This window comes from Lithobates pipiens, unplaced genomic scaffold (assembly GCF_037356315.1).
Source record: "Lithobates pipiens isolate NorthernLeopardFrog02 unplaced genomic scaffold, aLitPip1_a1.2 Scaffold_28, whole genome shotgun sequence".
Lineage (NCBI taxonomy): Eukaryota > Metazoa > Chordata > Amphibia > Anura > Ranidae > Lithobates > Lithobates pipiens.
The window spans coordinates 23,978,917-24,003,546 of NW_027507789.1; the positions used below are offsets into that span (position 1 = coordinate 23,978,917).

Here is a 24,630-nt window from a genome sequence, read left to right on the forward strand (position 1 = left end):
TCAATGACAGCTGATCACGTGTGTAAACAAAGCGTGGCAATTTTTTTTTTTTCCTCACGCTTACACGATCACCGGCTTATGTTCAAGGGACATCGGTCCCTAAGAGGAAGGAGGCACATCTGCCTCCTCCTCTGCCTCCTCTGTGCCAATCAGTACCCCCTGCCGGTGTCACCTACCATTGCCACCTGCCTGTGCCCAAAGTGCCCACCAGTGCTACCTATCAATGCCTATGAGTGGCACCTATCAATGCCCTAAGTGCCACCTATCAGTGCCCACCAGTGGTGCCAATCAGTGCCTCATCAGTGCCACCTAGCAGTGCTGCCTTTCAGTGTAATCTCCCAGTGCCGATCAGTGCCCATCACTGCCACCCATCAGTGTCCATCACTGCCACCTATCAGTGCCACCTATTAGTGCCCAACAATGCCACCTATCAATGCCCTTCAGTGCCACCCATCAGTGCCACCTCTCAGTGTCACCTCTCAGAGCACACCAGTGCCACCTATCAGTGCCCACCAGTGCAGCCCTATCGTTGCCCATCAGTGCAGCCTCATCAGCGTACATCATGAAGGAGAAAAATTACCTGTGTGCTAAATTTTATAACAAAATGTAAAAAAATATAATTTTTTTGTTTTTGTTTTTTATTCCGTATTTACATTTTTTTTTAACAAAGAACAAAAAACACAGAGGTGATCAAATTCCACCAAAAGAAAGCTCTATTTGTGGGGAAAAAAAGGATAAAAATTGAATTTAGGTACAGTTGTATGACTGCGCAATTGGCATTCAAAGTGCGACAGCGCTGAAAGCTGAAAATTGGTCTGGACGGGAGGGGGGTTGTAAAGGTTTGTTTTTTATTTCCTAAATAGGTTCCTTTAAGCTAGTACATTGTTGGTTCACTTACCTTTTCCTTCGATTTCCCTTCTAAATGTTTTTTTTTTTCTTTGTTTTCTTTGTCTGAATTTCTCACTTCCTGTTCCTCCTCAGTGAGCTGTTCTGGCTGACTAAACCTCGCTCGGATGATGGTGTGAAGTTTACTGAGGAGAAACAGGATGTGAGAAATTCAGACAAAGAAAAAAAACATTTAGAAGGGAAATCGAAGGAAAAGGTAAGTGAACCAACAATGCACTAACTTAAAGGAACCTCTTTAGAAAATAAAAAACTAAGCTTTACAACCCCTTTAAGTGCCCGGTAAGCAAGTGGGATAATAAGGAAGCTGCTCAACCAAAAAAATGTCAAAGCAATAACTCCAAGGCCAATATTAAATAACATGTTAGTTCCTCTGATTACGCAACATGGCTGGTTGACGAACGGCCATTCAGAAACAAACAGAAAAGTGCGAAAAAAAAAGTGCGAATCAACACTCACCAAACTTCTACTAATACAAAATTTGTAGAAGGAGCTCAAAGGGTGGCGCTAAAGAGCTGAAAAACAATCTAGTACGTCACTACGTTCGTGTTTGTTGGCCAACAATTTTGTGGCCGTGTGTATGCAAGACAAGTTTGGGCCACAGTTTTTGTTGGCCATCAATCCGATCGTGTGTACGAGGCTTTAGGCTCCATTCACACTTGTGCAACTTAACCACTTCAATACAGGGCACTTAAACACCTTCCTGCCCAGACCAATTTTGAGCTTTCAGCACTGTCGCAATTTGAATGACAATTGCGCGGTCATGCTACACTGTACCCAAATGAAATTTTTGTAATTTTTTTCCCCACAAATAGAGCTTTCTTTTGGTGGTATTTGATCACCTCTACGGTTTTTATTTTTTGCGCTACAGATAAAAAAATACCGAAAATTTTTTTTTGTTTCAGTTTCAAAACTTTGTAAATAAGTACGTTTTCTCCTTCACTGATGGGCACTGATGGGGCTACACTGATGGGCACTGATAAGGCGGCACTGATGGGCACCAATGATGTGGCACCAATGAAGTGGCACTGATGAGGTGGCATTGATGGACACTGATATGTGGCACTGATAGGTGGCACTGATGGGCACTGATAGGCGGCACTGATAGGTGGCACTGATGGGCGACACGGATGGGCACTGATAGGTGGCACAAATTGGCACTGATAGCTGGCACGGATTGGCATGGATGGGTGGCACAGATGGGCATGGATAGGCGGCACAGATGGGCATGGGTGGGCACTGATAGGTGGCACGCATGGGCACTGATTGGCGGCACAGGTGGGCACTGATAGGCGGCACAGGTGGGCACTCATAGGCGGCATTGGTGTTATACTGTACTAATGGATGCCAATAAGTGCCAAACAATAATGCATGCCAATCAGTGATGCCCATTGTGGGCACTGATTGGCATCCATTATGGGCACTGATTGGCATCCATTGTGGCACTGACTGGCATCCCTGGTGGTCTAGGGAGGATTACCTTTTGCTGGGCATCCCTGGTGGTCTGGTGGCGTCCCTGGTGGTCCAGTGTGGGCATCCTCGGGGGGGCTGTGCTGATAATCGATCAGCACAGACCCCCCCCTGTCAGAGGAGCAGCCGATCGGCTCTCCTCTAGTCACGTCTGACAGACGCGAGTGAGGAAAAGCCGATCACCGGCTCTTCCTATTTACACTGTGATCAGGCGTGATTGGACATGGCTGATCACATGGTAAAGACTCAGAGTCTCCGTCAGAGACTCTTTACCGAGATCGTAGTTGCCGGGTGTCAGACTGACACCCCGCAACAACGATCACCGCGATGCTCGCCCACCGGGGGCGCGCAGCGGCTCATAATCCTGATCACGTCATATGACATCCGATCAGGATTATGCAACCACTTTGCCACCATCAATTGCCTATAGGGCGGGTGGCAAGTGGTTAATAATTGGTGCGATTTCCATTGCGACTTTACCACGCTACTTGACGGGACTTTGATATGACTTGAAATGAAAAATTAATTAGGTTCCTTTTATTTTCCAACGAATTCCAAATATTCAGAATGATCGGAATTCGAATCGGTGGAAAATTTATCAACTGGTTCGGATTCTGTGTGAAGAATAGCTGGTTGTTAAGGAGCAGACAGGGAAACCAGCCGACACGTCCTTAACAACCGATGACTCATCAGCTGTCAGTGAGTTTCTCCACTGACAGCTGAATGTAAAAAAAAGAAATGCTAGCAATAAAAAAAATCCATACCAGACCCTTAGCCCAGCAAGTCAGGATGCTCGCTCGTTCTCCTGAACCATACCAGGCCACATGCCCTCAACATAAGGGGGGTGCTTTGGGGCAGGGGGCATGTTTATAAAATCTAATAATCCCCAAACATTCATTGCAGGCAAATCTACTATTTGCATATATTTAAATGACAGTGATTGATTCACCACTAGGAAGGAGCTGGGTTTGGCCAGACCCACAGGAAGACATCCAATGATTGCATCCCTGCCTGCCCAATGAGCTGCAGGCAGGGAGGATTCCACCCTCATTAGTTGCACATATACACATGCTCATGACATCATTGACCTAATTTGACCACATGGCCATTGTAGGTATCACTTAGCTTATTTTGCATTCCGGCGGGCTCCATCCATCAGTGCGCACAGTTCCCCACCAGCTCCAGTCTGTGGTCATGCACTATATTACCAAAAGTATTGGGACACCTGCCTTTACAAGCACATGAACTTTACTGGCATCCCAGTCTTAATCCGTAGGGCTCAATATTGAGTTGGCCCACTCTTTGCAGCTATAACAGATTCAACTCTTCTGGGAAGGCTGTCCACAAGGTTTAGGAGGGTGTCTATGGGAATGTTTGACCATTCTTCCAGAAGAGCATTTGTGAGGTCAGGCACTGATGTTGAACGAGAAGGCCTGGCTCCCATTCTCCCTTCTAATTTATCCCAGAGGTGTTCTATCAGGTTGAGGTCAGGATAGCTAGGTTCCTTCACCCCTAACTCACTCATCCATGTCTTTTTTGGACCTTGCTTTGTGCACTGGTCCCAATCATTTGGTGGAAGGGGGATTACGGTGTAGGTTTGTTTTTTAAGGGGTTGGGTTTGGCCCCTTAGTTCCAGTGAAGGGAATATTTAAGGCATCAGTATACCAAGACATTTTGGACAATTTCATGCTCCCAACTTTGTGGGAACAGTTTGGGGATGGCGCCTTCCTGTTCCAACATGACTGCACACCAGTGCACAAAGCAAGGTCCATAAAGACAAGGATGAGCGTGTTTGGGGTGAAGGAACTTGACCGGCTCTCTATGGAGCCAGTTCACATATCTCCACAGCGGCTCTGGTGCGCCTTGCACAGGAGCCCTGTGTGTCTTTTGGTCCATTTCAAGTCCGAATTCAGCACAAAATTCAGGTTGAAATCGGACATGAAACGGTAAACGGGGACACACCGGACTCCTGCTGTGAGCCGCTGCATACTCATATGTGAACCCAGTCTTAGTCAATGAGTAAATGTAGTGACTCCACCCCTCCTAACGCAACGTTTCAATTAGAGAAAGTGTGTCCAAAAGGAAGCAGCTTCCATCATGTTCTACTAGAAAAGTCATAGCACTTAGGGAAAGGGAATCATTGTCTCCTTTTCCATGAGTGCAGTCTATAGTAAATGTTATATATATGTATACATATATATATATATGTCAAAATAATCAAAAAAATATGTATATATATATATATATATATAATGTTACTGAAAGGTATAAAACATCAGCTTAAAACATAATAACTAAAAAAAAATCTAAATATTGGCCTATAATTTCCCTATAATTCTTCTTTGTTGCATACTCTGCACTCCAAAGCCAGGATACTGGTGTTGAAATCTATAGTTTTGCTGTCCACTGCCATTGCATTTTGCACGGTGTGTAACGCAATCAATAGCTGTGCAGTTAGAGGGTGGGGCTATACTGTAGGGGAGGGGCTTATATATGAGGGTTCATCCATAGACAATGCTGTTCCAGTCAGTACTTATGTAGAAAGCTCACATGCTCGACGTTTAAATCGAATACTCCTAGAAGAAAAAGTGTATTTTGCAGGGTTCCTGCCTCTTATAAGAACGTGTTTAATATTGCATATCGGTTGCCCAGCAAGAACATCCCTTTAAGGCCATCAAATCAGAATTTCCCCACAAAACTGTATATCACGGTGAGTGGGCGCGGGTAAAGAGATCCCTCGTTGTGTATTGTATACTGGAGCTCATTGCAGCTACTGGCCCTTAGCACCAAAGTAATAAAATCACAGCTGTTGGCACATTGACTGTCCTCATAACACGGTCTGGGAGGACCCAATCTCCACACAGCAATCATTCCTGGATTAAATCCTTCACCTTTCTAGACCTATATTTATAGTAGAAGCCTTCTGCAGAAAATTAGATCAGTAAGTAATTTATCGTAGTTGAGACTTAACATTCTCCTCTGTGTCTGCCAATATCTATACGGCAAAGAAGACTTGGGAAAAAAATGACATAGTGTGTGTGTATGTATGTATTTTATATATATATATATATATATATATATATATATATATATATATATATATAAATAAAGTATATATATTACTGTGCAAAAGGCAGGTGTGGAGAAATCAGGGGCGGACGGACCATTCGGGCACTCGGGCACTGCCCGAGGGTCCCATGCCACTAAGGGGCCCCATCAGGGTTGCCAGCCTCAATAAAACCAGGGACAGTATGTAAAAATCTGTGTTTTTAAAAAAATCCCAAGATTATAGATGCACCGCCTCTCCAGTACCTTTTCAGTGTGTGTATGTGTATTCTGTGTGTGTATACTGTGTGTGTGTGTGTGTGTGTGTGTGTGTATACTGTATGTATGTGTGTGTATACTGTGTGGCCCCATAATCTAATGCCTGGGGGCCCCATAATCTCCTATTGCCTGCCCCCCATAATCTCCTATTGCCCAGGGGCCCCATAATCTTCTCCTATTGCCCGGGGGCTCCATAATATCCTATTGCCCGGGGGCCACATGAGTTGTCAGTCCGCCCCTGGGAGAAATGCAATAAAGTAAGAATGATTTCAGAAATAGAAGTGTTCATTTTTTTTAATTTTTTTTTTATCAATTAACAAAATGGAAAGTAAATTAACAGATGAGAAATCCAAATCAAATCAATATTTGGTGTGACCACCTTCTGCCTGTAAAGCACCATCAATTTTTCTAGGTACACTTCCACACGGTTTTTGAAGGATCTAGGTAAGTAGGTTGTTCCAAACATTAAGAATTAGCCACGGATCTTCTGTGAATGTCGGCTTCCTCAAATCCCTCTGTCTCTTCATGTCATCCCAGACAGACTCGATGTTGAGATCAGGGCTCTCTGGGGGCCAAACCATAATTTCCAGGACTCCTTGTTGTTCACACTTCATATTTTAAGTTTTCGTTTTTAATGACATAGGCTGTATGTTTGGGGGTCGTTGTTCTGCTGCAGAATAAATTTGGGGCCAATCACATGCCTCCCTGATGGTATGGCCTGCTTGATAAGTGTCTGCCTGTATTTCTCAGCATTGAAGACACCATTGATCGGGCAACATTAAGGACCGTAGCTGCAGTGGTTGGCCAAGGAAACCTAAGGCAGTGGATGAAAGACACATCATGCTCTCTTCCCTTGGACATCAGAGGATGTAAAGCAGAGCCATCAGCACAAAACTGGCAGTAACCAGTGGGACCCAGGTACACACATCTACTGTCCACAGAAGTTTGGCCAGAAGAGGCCTTTTGGAATAATTGCGGCCAAATAGCCAAAACTTCAACGTGGAAACAAGGCTAAGTGTCTCAACTATGCATGAAAACATAGAAACTGGGGAACGGGAAAATGGCAGCAGGTGCTCTGGACTGATGAGTCAAAAATATCTGGCTGTAGCAGGAGGCAGTTTGTTTGCTGAAGGGCTGGAGAGTGGTACAATATTGAGTGTCTGTAGACAACTGTGATGCATGGTGGAGGTCCCTTGCAAGTTTGAGGTTGCATTTCTGCTAATGGAGTTGGAGACTTGGTCAGAATCAATGGTGTCCTTAATGCTGAGAAATATAGGCAGATATATATTCATCATGCCATACCATCAGAGAGGCTTGTGATTGGCCCCACATTTATTCTGCAGCAGGACAATGACCCCAAACATGCAGCCAATGTCATTAAGAACTATAATTACTGTGCAATTATTTTCTTATAAATACATCCTTATGGGGTGAGTCTCACTCCTTCATCTTGCCATTAATAAAACAATAAAAGGGCGTGGAAGCCTTTTATAATGGCGAAAGGGGACAGAGCTCTCAGTACTTCAAAAAAAATTGTTGCTCTACATAAAGATGGCTTAGGCCAGTGATGGCGAACCTTGGCACCCCAGATGTTTTGGAACTACATTTCCCATGATGCTTCACTACACTGAAGAGTGCATGAGCATCATGGGAAATGTAGTTCCAAAACATCTGGGGTGCCAAGGTTCGCCATCACTGGCTTAGGCTATAAGAAGATTGCCAGTACCCTGAAACTGAGCTGCAGCATGGTGGCCAAGACCATACAGAGGTTTAAAAGGACAGGTTACACTCAAAACAGGCCTCTCCATGGTCAACCAAAGAAGTTGAGTGCACATGCTCAGCGTCATATCCAGAGGTTGTCTTTGGGAAATAGATGTATGAGTGCTACCAGCATTGCTACAGAGGTTGAAGGGGCGTGAGCTCAGCCTTTCAGAAATGCACAAGATGCACGAAAACTGTTTGCTGAAAACAAGCAGACTAAGGACATAGATTACTGGAACCATGTCCTGTGGTCTGATCAGACCAAGATACATTTATTTGATTTAGATGATGTCAAACGTGTGTGATGGCAACTAGGTGAGGAGTACAAAGACAAGTGTGTCTTGCCTACAGTCAATCATGGTGGTGGGAGTGTCATGGTCTGGGGCTGCATGAGTGCTGCCAGTACTGGGGAGTTACAGTTCATTGAGGGAACCATGAATGCCAACATGTACTGTGACATACTGAAGCAGAGCATGATCCCCTCCCTTTGGAAACTGGGCTGCAGGGCAGTATTCCAACATAACGACCCCAAACACACCTCCAAGACAACCACTGCCTTGCTAAAGAAGCTGAGGGTAAAGGTAATGGACTGACTGGCTAAGCATGTCTCCAGACCCAAACCCTATTGAGCATCAGTGGGGTATCCTCAAACGGAAGATGGAGGAGTGCAAGGTCTCTAACATCCACTAGCTCTGTGATGTCATTATGGAGGAGGGGAAGAGGACTCCAGTGCCAACCTGTGAAGCTCTGGTGAACTCCATGCTGAAGAAGGTTAAGGCAGTGCTAGAAAATAATGGTGGCCACACAAAATATTGACACTTTGGGCCCAATTTGGACATTTTCACTTAGGGGTGTACTCACTTTTGTTGCCAGCGGTTTAGACATTAATGGCTGTGTGTTGAGTTATTTTGAGGGTACAGCAAATTTACACTGTTATATAAGCTGTGCACTCACTACTTTACATTGTAGCAAAGTGTCATCTAGAATATAATAGATAGAATAAAATATTTACAAAAAAAAAAATATATATATATATATATATATATATATATATATATATATATATATATATATATGTATATATATATATATACATATATATATATATATATATTTGTTTATTTTTTTTTTATATTTTTTTTCTAAATTGAACTTTTTAACAAATGTAATTTTTCTTAACTTTAGTTTTTATCATTGTAGCTTTTTTCTTAATTTCTTCTCCTTTGATTGTAAAGCTATTTGTACAGTAATTGCAGCTCATGTGTAGTTTGCTCTAAATTTATTTATTGCACGTTTGTAATACTTTTTACTTATATCAATCGTTTTTTGCCTTGTGCGGTTTTAGTACGAGTCCCGAAGTACCTCTGCGCATGCAGTTCCTGATTTACAGCCAAATAAAATGTTTTAAAGCACTTTCCTTCCTGTGTGCTCTGCGATTTGAAGAAGTAAATTCTTTAAAGTGGATACTTTAGCAGAATGAAAAGATTTTTCTCTTGTGTCACTTTATGAAGTTACGGGGAATAGAATAAAAAATAAAAAAAACGAAACGCTTCAGAACAAATAACTTTTTTTTTTTTTCAAATATTTATGTAAAACTTTCCCCATAAACATTTCTCTGGTGAAAGTGCATCATTTTCAGACTTGGTATAAACATGGATCACAGCAGTATTTAAGGAGAGAGCGAAACCAATGGACCTATCAGAATAGATCTTTTACTAATCTGACTACAGGGTATTGTGTACTGGTTCTTGCAAAAAAAAAAAACAGAATTTTTTGATTTGCTTGCGTCTGCCTGGCTAGTGTTTCAAAGTTGTGTTTCGTATTATATATATTTAAATTCAATGGGGATCTTTATGGAAAATCTATACACATTTTAAAGTGTATCTTTACACAGGGCCTGGCTGAGGCACCTGCCTTGGGCAGCACGATGTCAGGAAAAGGGGCATGGCTGGGGCAGGAGCCTTACCCACCTCTGTATTGCCCAACCATGTCCTGGATTGAGCTGGATTCACAGTTTATTCCTGCAGATTAAGGAGAAACTAATCTCCAAAAATACTCTCCTCCACCTTCCAGCAATGCAAGGAAGGAAGAATTTTCCCGGCGCCAAAACTCTGACCCATGAATTGCAAGAAGGTACTAGAAGCAAAAACTGCTAAGAGAGACCGTGGAACCTGGTATGATATGCACAAAAAAAAATTGTGAAGAAGCACAAACACTTCTAGTCAATGTGCCATGGTCAGGGGTCGGACTCACAGACCAGTAGCTATAACAATAGAGAGGCTCCCACTGACCACCTGGATAAGTACAGAAGAAGGTCACCCTGGCAGATAATATGGGCTCACCCAAAGTGCGGAATCTATGCACTAACCGGTGTGCAACAGAGCTCCTGATGGTGGAGATGGGTTTTGCTGCATGTTAGTACCATGTCGTGGTCCTCGGGATCACCCCACCAGGAGATGAGCAAGCTGGAGTCCAGCAGATGTAGCAGGTAGGGGTCAAGCAAAAGGGTATCCAGTAAACAAGCCAAAGGTTAATAACAAGTGGTCGCAGATTGGGATTAAGCAGAAGCCTAGCCAAGGAACAAGCCAAGGGTCGGTAACAAGTAGTACTGGAGATATGGAAGGCCGCAAGATTGAAGAAAGATATTGACTGGAGAAGAGCACAATAATCTGGCAAACAGGAAGTGCAAAGGTATGGCTAAAATAGGAAGTTCATAGGAGGAGCATAGGCTTCAAAGTTCAAGTGAAACAAGGTTCAAGGCAAGATCATTCAAGGAACTGCCTTGGGCGCTGTCCAGCATCCCATGTGGCTCAGCAAGAAGAGACATCTTCAGACACAGCAGAGCTTGCAGGTTCAGACCTGGGTCCTGACACACAGCAGAAATAAATTTGCAAGTAAACTGGAACATATTTAACAGAAGAGGTAATCCCAAGAACAATATTTTATATTGGAGCCATATAATGTAGCCAAGCAGTCTCTCTGGAGCTGGTATAAAAACAGGGACTCCAATTACCAGTAAACCAAACACTTTATTGAATAATATCCTCCTACATGTAAGACCAGCTTTGTGTGCCTGGGGAGGATATCTTTAGTCTGTGGAATGCAATCCAGCCTTCCCATTCTGCTCAAGAGGATAAGCCACCTTACAGTGAGCACACCAGGATGAAGCCACCAGAGTAAAGCCTTCACCACTTCTGAGTCAAACACAGCATCAGGTGGTCTGCATGGCGACGCGTTTAGAGGCTTTGCCTACTTCTTATGCCCTTGTGTATCCTGTCAGAGCGAGCAAGTGCATTTTAGCTTTCTAGATCTACTACTTATCTTCCACTTGGCTTCAGGAGCATTCAGTCTACATGGACTTTTTTGTTTATCTGGCTTATTGGCTTCATTATAGAATATTATTGTTGAGATTACCTCTTCTGTTAAATATGTTTCAGTTTTCTAAGAAGTTTATTTTGGCTGTGACTAGGGGTATTTGCACTTCTTCCAGCAATGCAGGGGTTACAACCCTCATTCATTGGCTGCTGTCATCCTCTCTCCAGTGCCAGGTTTTCAGGCTCTTGATTGGCCAGTGGGGGAATCACATCATCCAGCCATCATTCACAGGCAACCCAAAAAAAAATAAAGACATACTGAGACTTTGCCAAGTGTGTGGCTTGCTGCCTTGGGCTCATTGATAAATAATACAGAGATCAGTGCGGACCTCACTGTATGAAGCACCATCTTGTGCATCATTGAGAATTGAGGACTGCCCACCACTGGAGAATAACAGTAGAGGAAGTGGACTCTGCTCTGTGGCTATTGACTCTCCCAGGTCAGAGGACACACTGGAAAAGTGTCTCCATGACCACACAACTAGGACTTTTGTTGGGCAACAGTACAGGGGGTTAAAAGGGGGCTCAAACTGGCCATCCTTTGCATCATTGAGGGCTACCCACTACTGAAGAAGAACAGAAGGGGAAGCTAAATCTACTCTGTGGCTAATGACTCTCCCGGGTCAGAGGACACACATTGGAAAAGTGTCTCAATGACCACAGAACAAGGACTTTTGTTGAGTAACAGTACTGGGGGCCAAAGGGGGACCCAAACTGGCTTCCCACAGGGCGGGCCCCCCTGCATGTTTTGTCCTCCACTGCCTGGATCGTAGAGTACTAAAACCAGTATGAGAGGATTTTTATGAGCTTTCAATGCTTGATAGCATCATATTTTTATTACTACAGGAAGCAATCCAAGGAACCGAAACAGTAGCTCAGAAGAATTACATTTACGAGTGTTTATTTTGCAAGGACATGAACAGACAAGCTTGATCATATCCTCTCTCTTACACACAGTTGTACATATGCTGATAAAATACACAAAACATTTTTTAAAGTTTATCTAAAGCCTAAACTTTTTTGTTATTACTGTCTGTAACCCCACTGGGTAGATTCACCGCCTGTATTTGTCCCATTATCCACTGGGACCTGGATAGAAAGTGATGTGAAATTCAAAATGTTACAGTTACATAGTAGGTGAGGTTGAAAAAAGACAAGTCCATCAAGTCCAACCTTGGTGTGTGATTATATGTCAGTATTACATTGTATATCCCTGTATGTTGTGGTCGTTCAGGTGCTTATCTAATAGTTTTTTTAAACTATCGATTCCCCTGTCAGAAACCATGAAATCAGGCCAAGACAGAAGTACAGTTAAATCACACTTTTTTAATAATAAAAGTAAAAAGAACAAACGTAGTTAAAACATAGCCACAGTAACCGGAATGGATAGTCAGCCAAGCCAGAAGTCAGGGATCAATGAAGTGAAACAGCAAGCAGGATCTGGAGCCAAAAAGGATGTCAGCAAAGCAAGTCTTGAACAGGATCGCAGGAGTTTCTGTGATGTTGACCAAGGCGAAGGCAGAGCTCCCCTGGACTGGATTGCTTAAGTAGGCAGGACTGACAAGCAGGGTCATCAACAGCTGAGTAACTGTGGAGAGATAGGGGCTGGCAATTAGCCGACAGCTGAGCAGCCAGCTCAGAGAAGGAAGGGCTGAGCCCAGCCCTGACAGCCCCCCGCTGAGACCACCACCTGTGAAAGGCAATTCCACATCCTTACCACTCTTACAGTAAAGAACGCTCTACATAGTTTAAGGTTAAACCTTTTCTTCTAATTTTAATAAGTGGCCACATGTCTTGTAAAACTCCCTTCCACAAAAATGTTTTATCTCTATTGTGGGGTCACCAGTACGGTATTTGTAAATTGAAATCATATCCCCTCTCAAGCGTCTCTTCTCCAGAGAGAATAAGTTCAGTGCTCACAACCTTTCCTCATAACTAATATCCTCCAGACACTTTATTAGCTTTGTTGCCCTTCTTTGTACTCGCTCCATTTCCAGCATATCCTTCCTGAGGACTGGTGCCCAGAATTGGACAGTATACTCCAGGTGCGGCCGGACCAGAGTCTTGTAGAATGTGAGAATTATCGTTTTATCTCTGGAGTTAATCACCTTTTTAATGCATGCCAATATTCTGTTTGCTTTGCTAGCAGCAGCCTAGCATTGCATGCCATTGCTGAGCCCATTATCTACTAGGACCCCCAGCTCCTTTTCCATCCTTCATTCCCCCAGAGGTTCACCTCCGAGTAAGTAGATTGCTTATTATATATATATATTTTTTTTGGGAAGACTCGGATCATTGCGATCCATCTGAAAGTGGGGAACGGGTACCAGTCAAAATCAGGTACCCGCCCCACCCAAACAAAGTGTCAATTATAATGGAGGAGGAAGGGAGCAGTTACCTGATTTTGACTGGTACCCACCCCCCCACTTCTAGATGGATCGCAGCGGAGTGGTGGAAGTTCAGCCCCCCTTTCTTCCCCCCACAGCCTTTGGTGACACATCACAGGTCCCAGAAGACTGTGGCACCATTCATAAAGGGCAGCGTGGCTAGCGCATGCACAGTTGTAAGCCAGTTGTGAAGCAGTAAGGCTTCACTGCTGGTTTCCCTTAGTCAAGATGCTGGTGCCTGGACTCCAAGATAATTGAAGAATCAGATCGGGTGAAGTTCTGCTTTAAGCCAAAGGCTTTTAAAGACTCAAACTTTAGATAAAATCTGGAAAATTCAGTAGCTGCTCTTTAACAACTGTTTTCTTAAGCCTAGATAAAGGCTGCAAAATTTTGCCGCCGAAATGCGTTGAATATTAGGTTTACTACATGTTTGGAATAAAACCTCTTTTTTTTTTTTGCATTTCAACATTTCGGTGTGGGACTCCAATCTTCTCATCCAACTATTACATTTCCTGTTGCGTCTGGAACAGAATATAAAGAGAAATATCCCCAATGGGTTAACAGGCAGCAAAAATAAACTGACTGGGGGGGGGGGGGGTTAACCTTATTGCATTTTATCCAAAACCCATAAAAGTGTTGGATGTACATTCACTTTAATGAATTAGTCTTTGGGTTTGGGTGGGGGTTTCCTTGCCCAGTTTTCAGTTGACAACTAATAAAATGCACAAGTCCATTATCTCTAATCGCGCCTCCATGTTTTGGCGAGATTGCTAAGCTGTAATGTTTTACTATGTGTGTTTTTGTAATTCTCTAGACTAATACAAGTCGTGCAACTGATGCCCCAACCAGCAAAACTTGTCCAGATGTATCAGCACAACAACTAACACCTGAGCAGGTACAGTACAATAAGGCATATGAAACAAAGTCAAGACTGAACACAGTGTGCCTCATCCATCATAGTGAACCAGGATCTCCAAAATTGGGTCCAAAATTTGAATCACATAGTATCAAAAAAATAAATAGAAGTGAAGTTTCAGAGCCAGGCAAGACCCCTTCATCAGGCATATGACCATGCCTGATGAAGGGGTCCTGCGTGGCTCCGAAACATCGCTTCTATTTATTTTTTTTATACTATGTGATTACAATTTTGGACCCAATTTTGGAGATCCTGGTGTGCTGGTGACACGTCCTTCTCAAGATTGTAGCCGGTTCCAGCCCTTGGTCATTTCAGCACCCAAGAACGTGTGCGTTGGGAGTATTGCATTGGTCATCCACCATAGTGTCTGGCATATTGTGCTAGAATATTCTACATACAATGAAGATCTCAGCAATAACATAATGTTAAAAAATTGGAAACAAAGGCTATTCCGACTCCGGCTGCTGTATTAGTGACTTATTTCTCGCTAAGGCCTTTATGCCCGGCCTGTATAAGCAGATACAATCACAGCGGACAGTCTTTATCAGATAGATGAACTCACCAAACACATTTTTCTCATCAGCGACGATCTTTATTGAAGCAGATATAGCAGACAACAAAATGTGGCAAATTAATGAAAAGATGGTATTTTTTAGGTAAAAACATAATACAGTAGTACCTTGGATTACGAGCATAATTTGTTCTAGAAGAATGCTTGTAATCCAAAGCACTCGTATATCAAAGCGAGTTTCCCCATAGAAATCAATGGAAGCTCAGATAATTTGTTCCACTATCACTGCTAGTGTATGCAATACTGCATGTGGCCAGAGGTGGGGCACATTGTATATAAAGGCAAGTACCCCACCCCCCCCCCCCCCCGGGTACAAACGGGACTTTAAGGGCAAACTTTTATAGAAGACACAAATATTGTACAAAAAATAGAAAAATGTATTAAGTAAAAAAACACTGTCATAAACAAAGATAACAGTGATGCATCAAGTAACACACAGTATCCATATGTAGTATATAACCAGAAAACCACTTCTCCTATGGTCCGACGCGTTTCAGGAGATTCAAGCTAAATCCCTTCTTTAGGGGCATGAAGGAGACAATAATTGGAGAGGCTCTGAAAAAAGAGAAAACAGATAAACTCAAGACTTACAGAAAGGGGGGCAATGTCAAACATGGAAAACAGCATGGTCATAAAAAAGTACATACAAGGGTGGGGCGCCGAAGACACTTGGAAACGATCAGAGACGCTCGGAGACACTCAGGAAATGAGTGTTTCTGAGCGTTTCCGAATATCTCCAAGCCTCACCGGTGCCCCCCCACCTCTGGCCAAATGCTACTGGTAACAAACCCCAGAGGCTTGAATGATGTTCGTCTTGTGAGACAACGCTCACAGATCAAGTTAGAATTTTTAAAAAAAATACAGCTTGCATTGCGAAACGCCCGGAAAACGTGTTTTACTCGCAATCCGAGGTTTTACTGTACTGGGTTCCTGGATGCGAGCAGATTAACGTGTCCTTGAGACATGTGCCCATCTTTATCCCCCACAAGACAGTGTAAAGGAACAGGAAATACATCACAAGAATGGATGGGGACAGAAAATAAGGCAGAAAAAGATGGGGCTATACCCAAAATAACCACAAGATGGCAGTATATTAGCCAGTTATACAGAAGCCAAATAATCAATGGCTAGGAAATGAACTACAGTGGAACCTTGGATTACAAACATAATACGTTCCAGGAGAATGCTTGTAATCCAAAGTACTCGCATATCAAAGCGAGTTTCCCCATAGAATTCAATGGAAAGTAAGATAATTTGTTCGACATTGGCTTCTATTACATCTTGCAAATACCGCATGTGGCCAGAGGTGGGGGGAGGCACCGGAGAGCCTCGGAAATACCCAGGGACAGCTCGGCTGAACTCAGAAAGGCTCGGAAACACTTGAGAACAGAGTATTTACGAGTGTTTCCAAGTATTTCTGAGTATTTCCGAGTGATTCTGAGTATTTTCAAATCGCTCTGAACCATTCCGAGTGTCACCGGCGCCCCCACACCTCTGGCCATATGCGGTACTGCACACCCCATTAGCTTGAATTCTGCTCGTTTTGCAAGGCAACACTCTCAAACCAAGTCAGGCTTTAAAAAAAGTTGCTTGTCTTTCAAAGCGCTCGTTAACCATGGTTTCACTGTACATAAATTCTCACAAGTGTACAAGCACAAAGGCTCTCCCAAGAAGAGCATGCAATCTAAGATTCTGTAAGCACAGGCGTTTTTGACATCCTGTGTGCATGAGGCCTTAGTTGTTGCAGAAACCAACCATTGATTAAGCCGCAAAAAGGGCGAAACACGTCTGAGGAGTCCTCTACAGGTAGAAAATGGAAGGTGAAACCATTTTTTACTAATTTCTTTCACGTTGATGCAACTGGAAGTCGGTGTCTGACAGCCACTATTTTGTTGAAAAAATGTTTCTTTCCCCAAAAATGAACAATAAACAGAACAGAACTAAACAGATGGCATTCATTTCTGTCCATTCATATCTGTCTGATTGGAAAAGAATGTTGCCTTGTCCCAGTTAGGACTGGTTCACACCTGAATCGTGCAGGAACCCTATTCACCTACCTGTGTGATTTAGTGTGGTCCAATTTTCAGCCAATCCATTACAATGGTCTGAAATTGTACTGGGCTGCGCAAAAAACTAGTGACAGTGGTCACCAGAAATGGTGGTGGTGACAGTGGTCACCAAGAAATGGTGGTGGTGACATTGGCCAACAGAAATGGTGGTGGTGACATTGGCCAACAGAAATGGTGGTGGTGACAGTGGTCACCAGATATGGTGGTGGCAAAAGTGGTCACCAGAAATGGTGGGGGTGACAGTGGTCAACAGAAATGGTGGTGGTGACATTGGCCAACAGAAATGGTGGTGGTGACAGTGGTCACCAGATATGGTGGTGGCAAAAGTGGTCACCAGAAATGGTGGGGGTGACAGTGGTCACCAAGAAATGGTGGCGACAGCGGTCACCAAGAAATAGAGTGAATCTCCCTAGTGAGGACACAGGTGACAAATCCATTCCACGTAACCCTAACACTCCTCTTTGTCTTATCTCCATACATATAACTGTACATGATGTTATAATATGTTTACCAGATTGGAAAGCTCTACAGTGAGCTGGATGTGGTGAGGATGAATATGAAGGTCATGTCAGCCATATTGTTGGAGAACAGCCCAGGAGCCGAAGTACAAGAAGACATGGAGCTCTTACAGGTTAATATTGTTATATATTGGGGGATATCATACTATGGTGACACTATAATTAATCAATTAAAGCTGAACATTTTTTATCCAACCCATGCAACATATATATATGCGGCAGCAATGAGAGTGGGCTTTAATGCACACATGTTGCACTGTACATACAATATATTGTCAAAAGTACGCCTGCCTTTACACGGACATGAACTTTAATGGTATCCCAGTCTTAGTCCATAGAGTTCAATATTGAGTTGGCCCACAAGTTCCTCCACCCCAAACTCGCTCATCCATGTCATTATGGAAGTTTTTGGCAGGTGTCCCAAAACTTTTGGTAATGCATATAGCCTGTGCGGAAAGCAGAATTTGGATTTCAACATTTCTCCCCTTCTTTTTTGTTCTATTTTCCTCTTTTTTGTTCTATTTTTCTCTTTTTTTCTATTTTCCTCTTTTTTGTTCTATTTTCCTTCTTTTTTTGTTCTATTTTCCTCTTTTTTTGTTCTATTTTCCTTTTTTTTGTTCTATTTTTCTCTTTTTTGTTCTATTTTCCTCTTTTTTGTTCTATTTTCCTTCTTTTTTGTTCAATTTTCCTCTTTTTTGTTCTATTTTTCTCTTTTTTGTTCTATTTTCCTCTTTTTTTGTTCTATTTTCCTTCTTTTTTTGTTCTATTTTCCTCTTTTTTTGTTCTATTTTCCTCTTTTTTGTTCTATTTTTCTCTTTTTTGTTCTATTTTCCTCTTTTTTTGTTCTATTGTTCTCTTTTTTGTTCTATTTTCCTCTTTTTTTTTGTTCTATTTTCCTTCTTTTTTTGTTCTATTTTCCTTCTTTTTTTGTTCTATTTTCCTCTTTTTTTGTTCTATTTTCCTCTTTTTTTGTTCTATTTTTCTCTTTTTTGTTCTATTTTCCTCTTTCTTTCCTTTTTTTTCTGCCCCTCTCTCCTTCTCAGTCTGTCTCTTTCCCCCATTGCTCTCTGTTTTCTTTATCCTTTTGGTGACACGCTCAGCTTATCTCCAGCGACTTCCCTGTAACAATCCCGAATTCATTCTGTCTTATTAAAACAGAGCACCGCCACTAACTCCTACCTGCTCAGGGAGGCCTTTAAATCAATGCTCGTTTTACTGCTTTCTCAGCTTTTACACCGTTTTCCTCCAACTGGCTGTGCCTGGAGGCCCTACAAATGACAATGCCGCACAGCATTCATACCCTGAGATCCTATTTACACTACCTGCCTTGTCAGCAGAGACTCCGGCCCACACCATTGTCAATTCACATCAACACTGTAACCGGCGACATTCTCCAACAAAGGCACCCTGAGTGCGTATCGTGTCACTCATTAAAAGGCTGATTGTTATTGGGATTTTTATTTTATTTTTTTGATAGGAGCTGCAGAAAGTGTGTCAGGAAATGCAAGCCCGGATCTTAAAGCTTGTGGAAACCGTACAAAACGATGAGGTCATCATCGAGCTGGTGCAAGTCAACGACGACCTCAACAATCTGTTCCTGAGATACAACAGGTAATTCGGAAATGTGAAAAGTTCCGAAATGATGTTTTTGTGGAATTTTGAAGTTTTAATTACCATTGGATATACCCTCACCTGCCACTTTGTTAGGCTACGCCTTGCTAGTACTGGGTTGGACCCCCTTCTGCCTTCAAAACTGCCTTCATTCTTGGCATAGATTCAACAAGGTGTTGGAAACATTCCTCAGAGATTTTGGCCCATATTGACATTATGACATCACGCAGCTGCTGCCGATTTACCGGCTGCACATCCGTGATGCGATTCTCCTGTTTCATCACATTTCAAGGTGCTGTATTGGATGAGATCTGGTGAGTGTAGAGGCCATTGGATGAGATCTGGTGAGTGTGGAGGCCATTGGAGGACAGTGACCTCATTGTCCAGTGGTGAGATGATTGGTGCTTTGTGACATGGTGCATTATCCTGCTGGAAGGAGCCATCAGAAGATGGGGACACTGTAGTCATAAAGGGATGGACATGGTCAGCAACAATACTCAGGTAGGCCGTGGCGTTTAAACGATGCTCAATTGGTACTAAGAGGTTCAAAGTGTGCCAAGAAAATATCCCTCACACCATTACACCTCCAGCCTGAACCATTGATACAAGGCAGGAGGGATCCATGCTTTCATGTTGTTTACACCAAATTCTGACCCGACCATCTGAATGTCACAGTTGAAATTCAGACTCATCAGACCAGGCAACGTTTTTCCAATCTTCTATTGTCCAATTTTGGTGAGCCTGTGTGAATTGTGGCCTCAGTTTCCTGTTCTTAGCTGACAGGAGTGGCACCCGCTGTGGTCTTCTGCTGCTGTAGCCAATCTGCTTCAAGGATCGATGTTTTGTGCGTTCAGAGATGGTATTCTGCATACCTTGAATGTAACGAGTGGTTATTTGAGTTACTGTTGCCTTTTTATCATCTCAAACCAGTCTGCCTATTCTTCTCAGACCTCTGACATCAACAAGGCCTTTTCCTCCACACAACTGGATATTTTCTCTTTTTTGGACCATTCTCTGTAAACCCGAGAGATGGTTGTGCATGAAAATCCCAGTAGATCAGCGGTTTTTGAAATACTCAGACCAGCCCATCTGGCAACAACAACTATGCCACTTACAAAGTCACTTAAATCCCCTTTCTTCCTCATTCTGATGCTCAGTTTGAACTTCAGCAATTTGTCTTCACCATGTCTAGATGCCAAAATGCATTGAGTTGTTGCCATGTGATTGGCTGATTAGCAATTTGTGTAAACAAGCAATTGAACAGGTGTACCTAATAAAGTGGCCAGTGATTGTGTATCGGACAGAAGATACATTGCTAGACCCTGGCACCCAGGGCATGTACCCCAGGGCTTTTACTGTGTGACCCAGGTGTCCTTTGCCATCATCCAAAGTACGATCCTTCCGTTTTGGACATCCATTGTTGCCGCCACTAGTAATTGCATTTTTCCCTTTTAATTCTTTATATATTTTTTTTTTCTTTTGCAGACTATTTGCAAAAAATTAAATACAGTAACAGAATAAACCGTAACAAAGACATTAAGTTACAGTGAGAACATAATAAAGTGAGAGGCTTACATAAATCTACAAAATAAATTGGAAGGACAATGAGAATCTAAATACATAATAAAAATACAATTTAGACTAAAGATTACCAAGATCACAAACATCTTGATGTATAATTATAATGCCGATCGGAAATGTCAGTGCAAACGGATGTATATAGATGTACAGAGGTAGATTAAGCGTTGATAGTGATGCATCATATCAGAAAGGTCTGTCGTTAAGAATCCCTTAACATTAGGAAGAAAACAAAGGATAATTTGTCTTGTAGAGTGTAAAAAATTCTCCTCATGAGCATGATGGACTCAATTCTATTAATAATTGTAGAAAAATTGATAATTTTGGATTTCCAATGCAAAGCTATGGCCCAAAGGGTAGCATTGCATATAGTATGGATGGGCTTCTCTTTAGGGCATGAAGTCCCCAGAATAAGGGACAAAGAGAAGACACATAGGGAGGGTCAAGACTAAAGTGTTCCCGGTGATAGTAGAGGCAGTATGTGAGATTCTGCACCAGAGTGATTGGATCTTGTCGCAAAATCTATGTATCACTGAGCCCCTGGAGAAGCAACCTCTAAAACACATATCGGACACGCTAGGGTAGATGGCATGATGTCTACTAGGGGTGTAATACCAAGTAGTGGGGAGCTTGAGGGCCGTCTTTAAGGCTAGGTTCACACTATAGCGATGTGGGAACGCCGCGAATCCGCGGCGTTTTCCCGCATCGCATGCCTCCCGCCGGCAGTTCACACTGCCCTATGCGGACTGCTGGGAGTGTCAATGAAATGTTAATGACACCCCCAGATCCGTCCGCATATCGCAGTGCGATCTGCACACTCGCACAGGAATCGGATCGCATGGTGTGAACACCCATGCGATCCGATTCTGCTGCGGACCAAAAAAAGGGTCCCGTGCGAGTTTGCTGCGGGAGCGATGCGAATTCAGCCATACTATCTGTATGGCTGAACTCGCATCGCTACGGAGATCGGATGTGATTTGCACTGCAGTGCGGTGCGAATCACATCCGGATCTCCCCCCGCAGCAGTGTGAACCCAGCCTAAAATTGTAAGTGATTTTGTGCATCTATGTAAGCTACCTAGCATGTTGGCCCAATCTACTGGGGTGAAGTGAGTGTCGCAGTCTGTCTCCCATCTACTCATATATGGAAGAGAGTCGGAGAAAAGAATTCCAATAAAGGAGCTAAATAAATCGGATATTAAACCTTTGCCTCTGGGAGAGTCTCGACAGATCTTCTTATGTACACTCATAAGTCGGTAGGGAGGTTGGGGATAATGCTTATCTAGAGATGGAAAAAAGCCTTATTTACATAGTTAGTAAGGTTGAATAAAGACACCAGTCCAACATGAGTGAGTGTCTACAATTGTCCCTATCCCTGTACATTGCACACTCACATCAGTCCCAACCCTCAAGGAGCCCACAATGCAAGGTCCCCATTCATATACTAGGGCCAATTCTGCACAGAAGCCAATTAACCTACCTGCATGTCTTTGGAGTAGGGGAGGAAACTGGAGTACCTGGAGGAAACCCAAGCACGGGGAGAACATGCAAACTCCAGGCAGGTAGTGTCGTGGTTGGGATTTGAACCAGCGATACTACCTACCTTTTTACTGCTAGGCGAGAGTGCTACCCACTACACCACTGTGCTGATTTGAATATAACTGAATAGTTCTCATTGAGGGATGTGTTTGTGGTTATGTAAATGATCAATTGAGACAAATTCTGTACCCATCTGAAGGGAAGCTAATGTGGTCGGATTATTTTTGTGCCACCAAAAGAAGGCTATTGGGGAAGAGAATGCGGCATTAAAAGTCGGGTCTCCTAAGAAGGAACCCCTAGGAAGAATGGGAGAGGATAAACTAAGTTTGGACTTATACAGGGAACAAAGCCGAAGAGAGTGGGCCACCAAGGCATTCAGAGGTGCTAGAGTCTTAAAAGGTATAGAGACATAATAGGGGCTATTATACACACAAGGCCTTGGACATAATAGGGGATATTATACACACAAGGCCTTGGACATAATAGGGGATATTATACACACAAGGCCTTGGACATAATAGGGGCTATTATACACACAAGGCCTTGGACATAATAGGGGCTATTATAGGATAATTGGTTTCCCTTTCAATTCTTTGGATGTTGGGTAGATAATTACAGAACTCGGGGCAGTTTTTAATTAAGTAATTGGTTTCTTAGTCTTGGTTACTTAAACCCCAAAATGCATATTTGTTTTCCACGAAATAATATCAGCCCATTTATTAATAATGATATCATTTATGCACATTACACTTTTAAAACATCATTTACTTTGTCAACTTAATTAACTTATTATTTCTTTTTTTTAAGCAATATCATACATTTCATTTTTAGGCTCAGTCATGAGGTATGAAAAACAATTTCAGCCATTTTTTTTATTCTACTGTGCTACAAAACCGTTAAGCATTTTAGTCTAGGTGCCCCATGTCTTTCAGGAACCTAAAATCACCCTGTCACCCTAGTCCCATTTCATACCGTTTTATTTCCTAATTTGTCTTCTTAAATTCTTTGTTCTCCAGTCCAAAATCTATGTAGGAACTGTGGACAGTGAGAAATCCAGCTCTAATAGTAAAGATGCTTTTATATAGCCAGCTAGGCACTGGTCTTCTGAAGCTCAATGCTTCTGAATACATAGGCCAAGGCCTATGATGTTGCATAGTAGATGTTGAAGACATTTCACAGCTTCTCCAAACAGATTCCTGGGTTCGGAAATATATCCCAGCATTTATAGACACAGAAGTAGCACCAACACCTTAATCTGATCACCATGGAATATGTCGAGGCAAATATTGATTGTCCAAAAATAGGATGGGAGATGTGAAAGTTTGTGAAACCTTCCTGTTCCAATTATGTAATCCAATACCCATGGTACCATAAAGTTGGGACAATTGTTAGATGTTTGAGATACATGGCTGAAGGTGAACTGTTGTCCAATCCCCAGGGTAGAGATGTTAAATAAGCATAATTTGCAGTGACAGGTGGTATCGTAGGCCCCCACATATGTTTAGGGGTGGCTGTCTGAGTTTGGGCTTGATGGCCTCTTTCATGCACCTTGCAAACCAGTTTTTCTCTCTGTCCAAAATGGGCGCCTTTCTGTCCTTAAAAGAATGTGCCTCTTCTTCAGGAAACTGCTGAATCCTGACGTGCAGAGTTTACCCCCCTATGTTGGGCCATTCGTTTTGCTGGAAGGATATTTGGTCTTTCCAATGTACAGGTTTTTGCATTCCTCATTACACTTGACTGAAAAGAAACCATCAATTAAAAATCGAGACAACCATCTCTAAACTGGGGTGATGCTCTGCAACATCATTGGTCGTTTTAACATCTTTAGGATGGCGATTTGACAATTCATACCTTTAACTCGAACAATTAACACATGCACCAGACTTGGTAGTGCCAAAGTGATCAAATTATTTGATTAGAGCGGGGGGTCATTTCACAAGCTTTCACACTTTTCTTGTCTGTGGACACTCAACATCCACCTTGACATATTTCATGGCAATCAGATTAGGGTGACTGAGTGTGGCTATTGTTTGGGTATAGTCCTGACACTTGTTAGAGCTAAGGAAGCCACATAAAACACCAAATTTGTCCATGGTAGCTGCAGGGTATGGTGTGAATAAACTCATAAGTGTAAATAAGCACTGAAATGGGGGACTGAGCTATCTGTGGGGATATAAACACAAAAGGACCATGATTGCTTTGGCAGTGAATGAAACCCGGACCTCCCCACGTGGCAGGCAAGAATGCAGCCACCGAGCCATGGCTTGAAATGGGGAGACTACTTGTGGGGCTATAAACACAAAGAGACCATAACTGCATTGGCCAGGAATCCAACCCTGGTCCTCCCCGCATGGTATGCAAGAATTCTACCACTGAATAAAGGCTTACAATTGGGGGACCAAGCTGCCTGTGGGGCTTTAATCACAAAGAGACCATAATTGCATTGGGCTGGAGTCGAACCTGGGCGGCAAGAATTCTACCACTTAATCACCATTGATTCCCGCGTTTACTGTCACCTGACAAACCCTTTCAACATTAACCTCCTCCTGCCCGCCCACCCACCATATAGTAAAATGACAGCAGGAGGGATCTCCACTCATTCTGGGATGA

The 24,630-nt window shown here is 42.8% G+C and overlaps 1 protein-coding gene across 1 annotated transcript in view; it reads left to right on the top strand.

The window, feature by feature from the left end:
• TOM1L1 (target of myb1 like 1 membrane trafficking protein) overlaps nucleotides 1-24,630 on the top strand; it is a 122,241-nt gene that overhangs the window by 69,897 nt on the left and 27,714 nt on the right. The window contains exons 6-8 of the mRNA XM_077458901.1: nucleotides 14,034-14,114; nucleotides 17,290-17,406; nucleotides 18,771-18,904. Of these exons, the coding sequence (XP_077315027.1) occupies nucleotides 14,034-14,114; nucleotides 17,290-17,406; nucleotides 18,771-18,904 (332 nt within the window). The remainder of the gene's footprint in view (nucleotides 1-14,033; nucleotides 14,115-17,289; nucleotides 17,407-18,770; nucleotides 18,905-24,630) is intronic.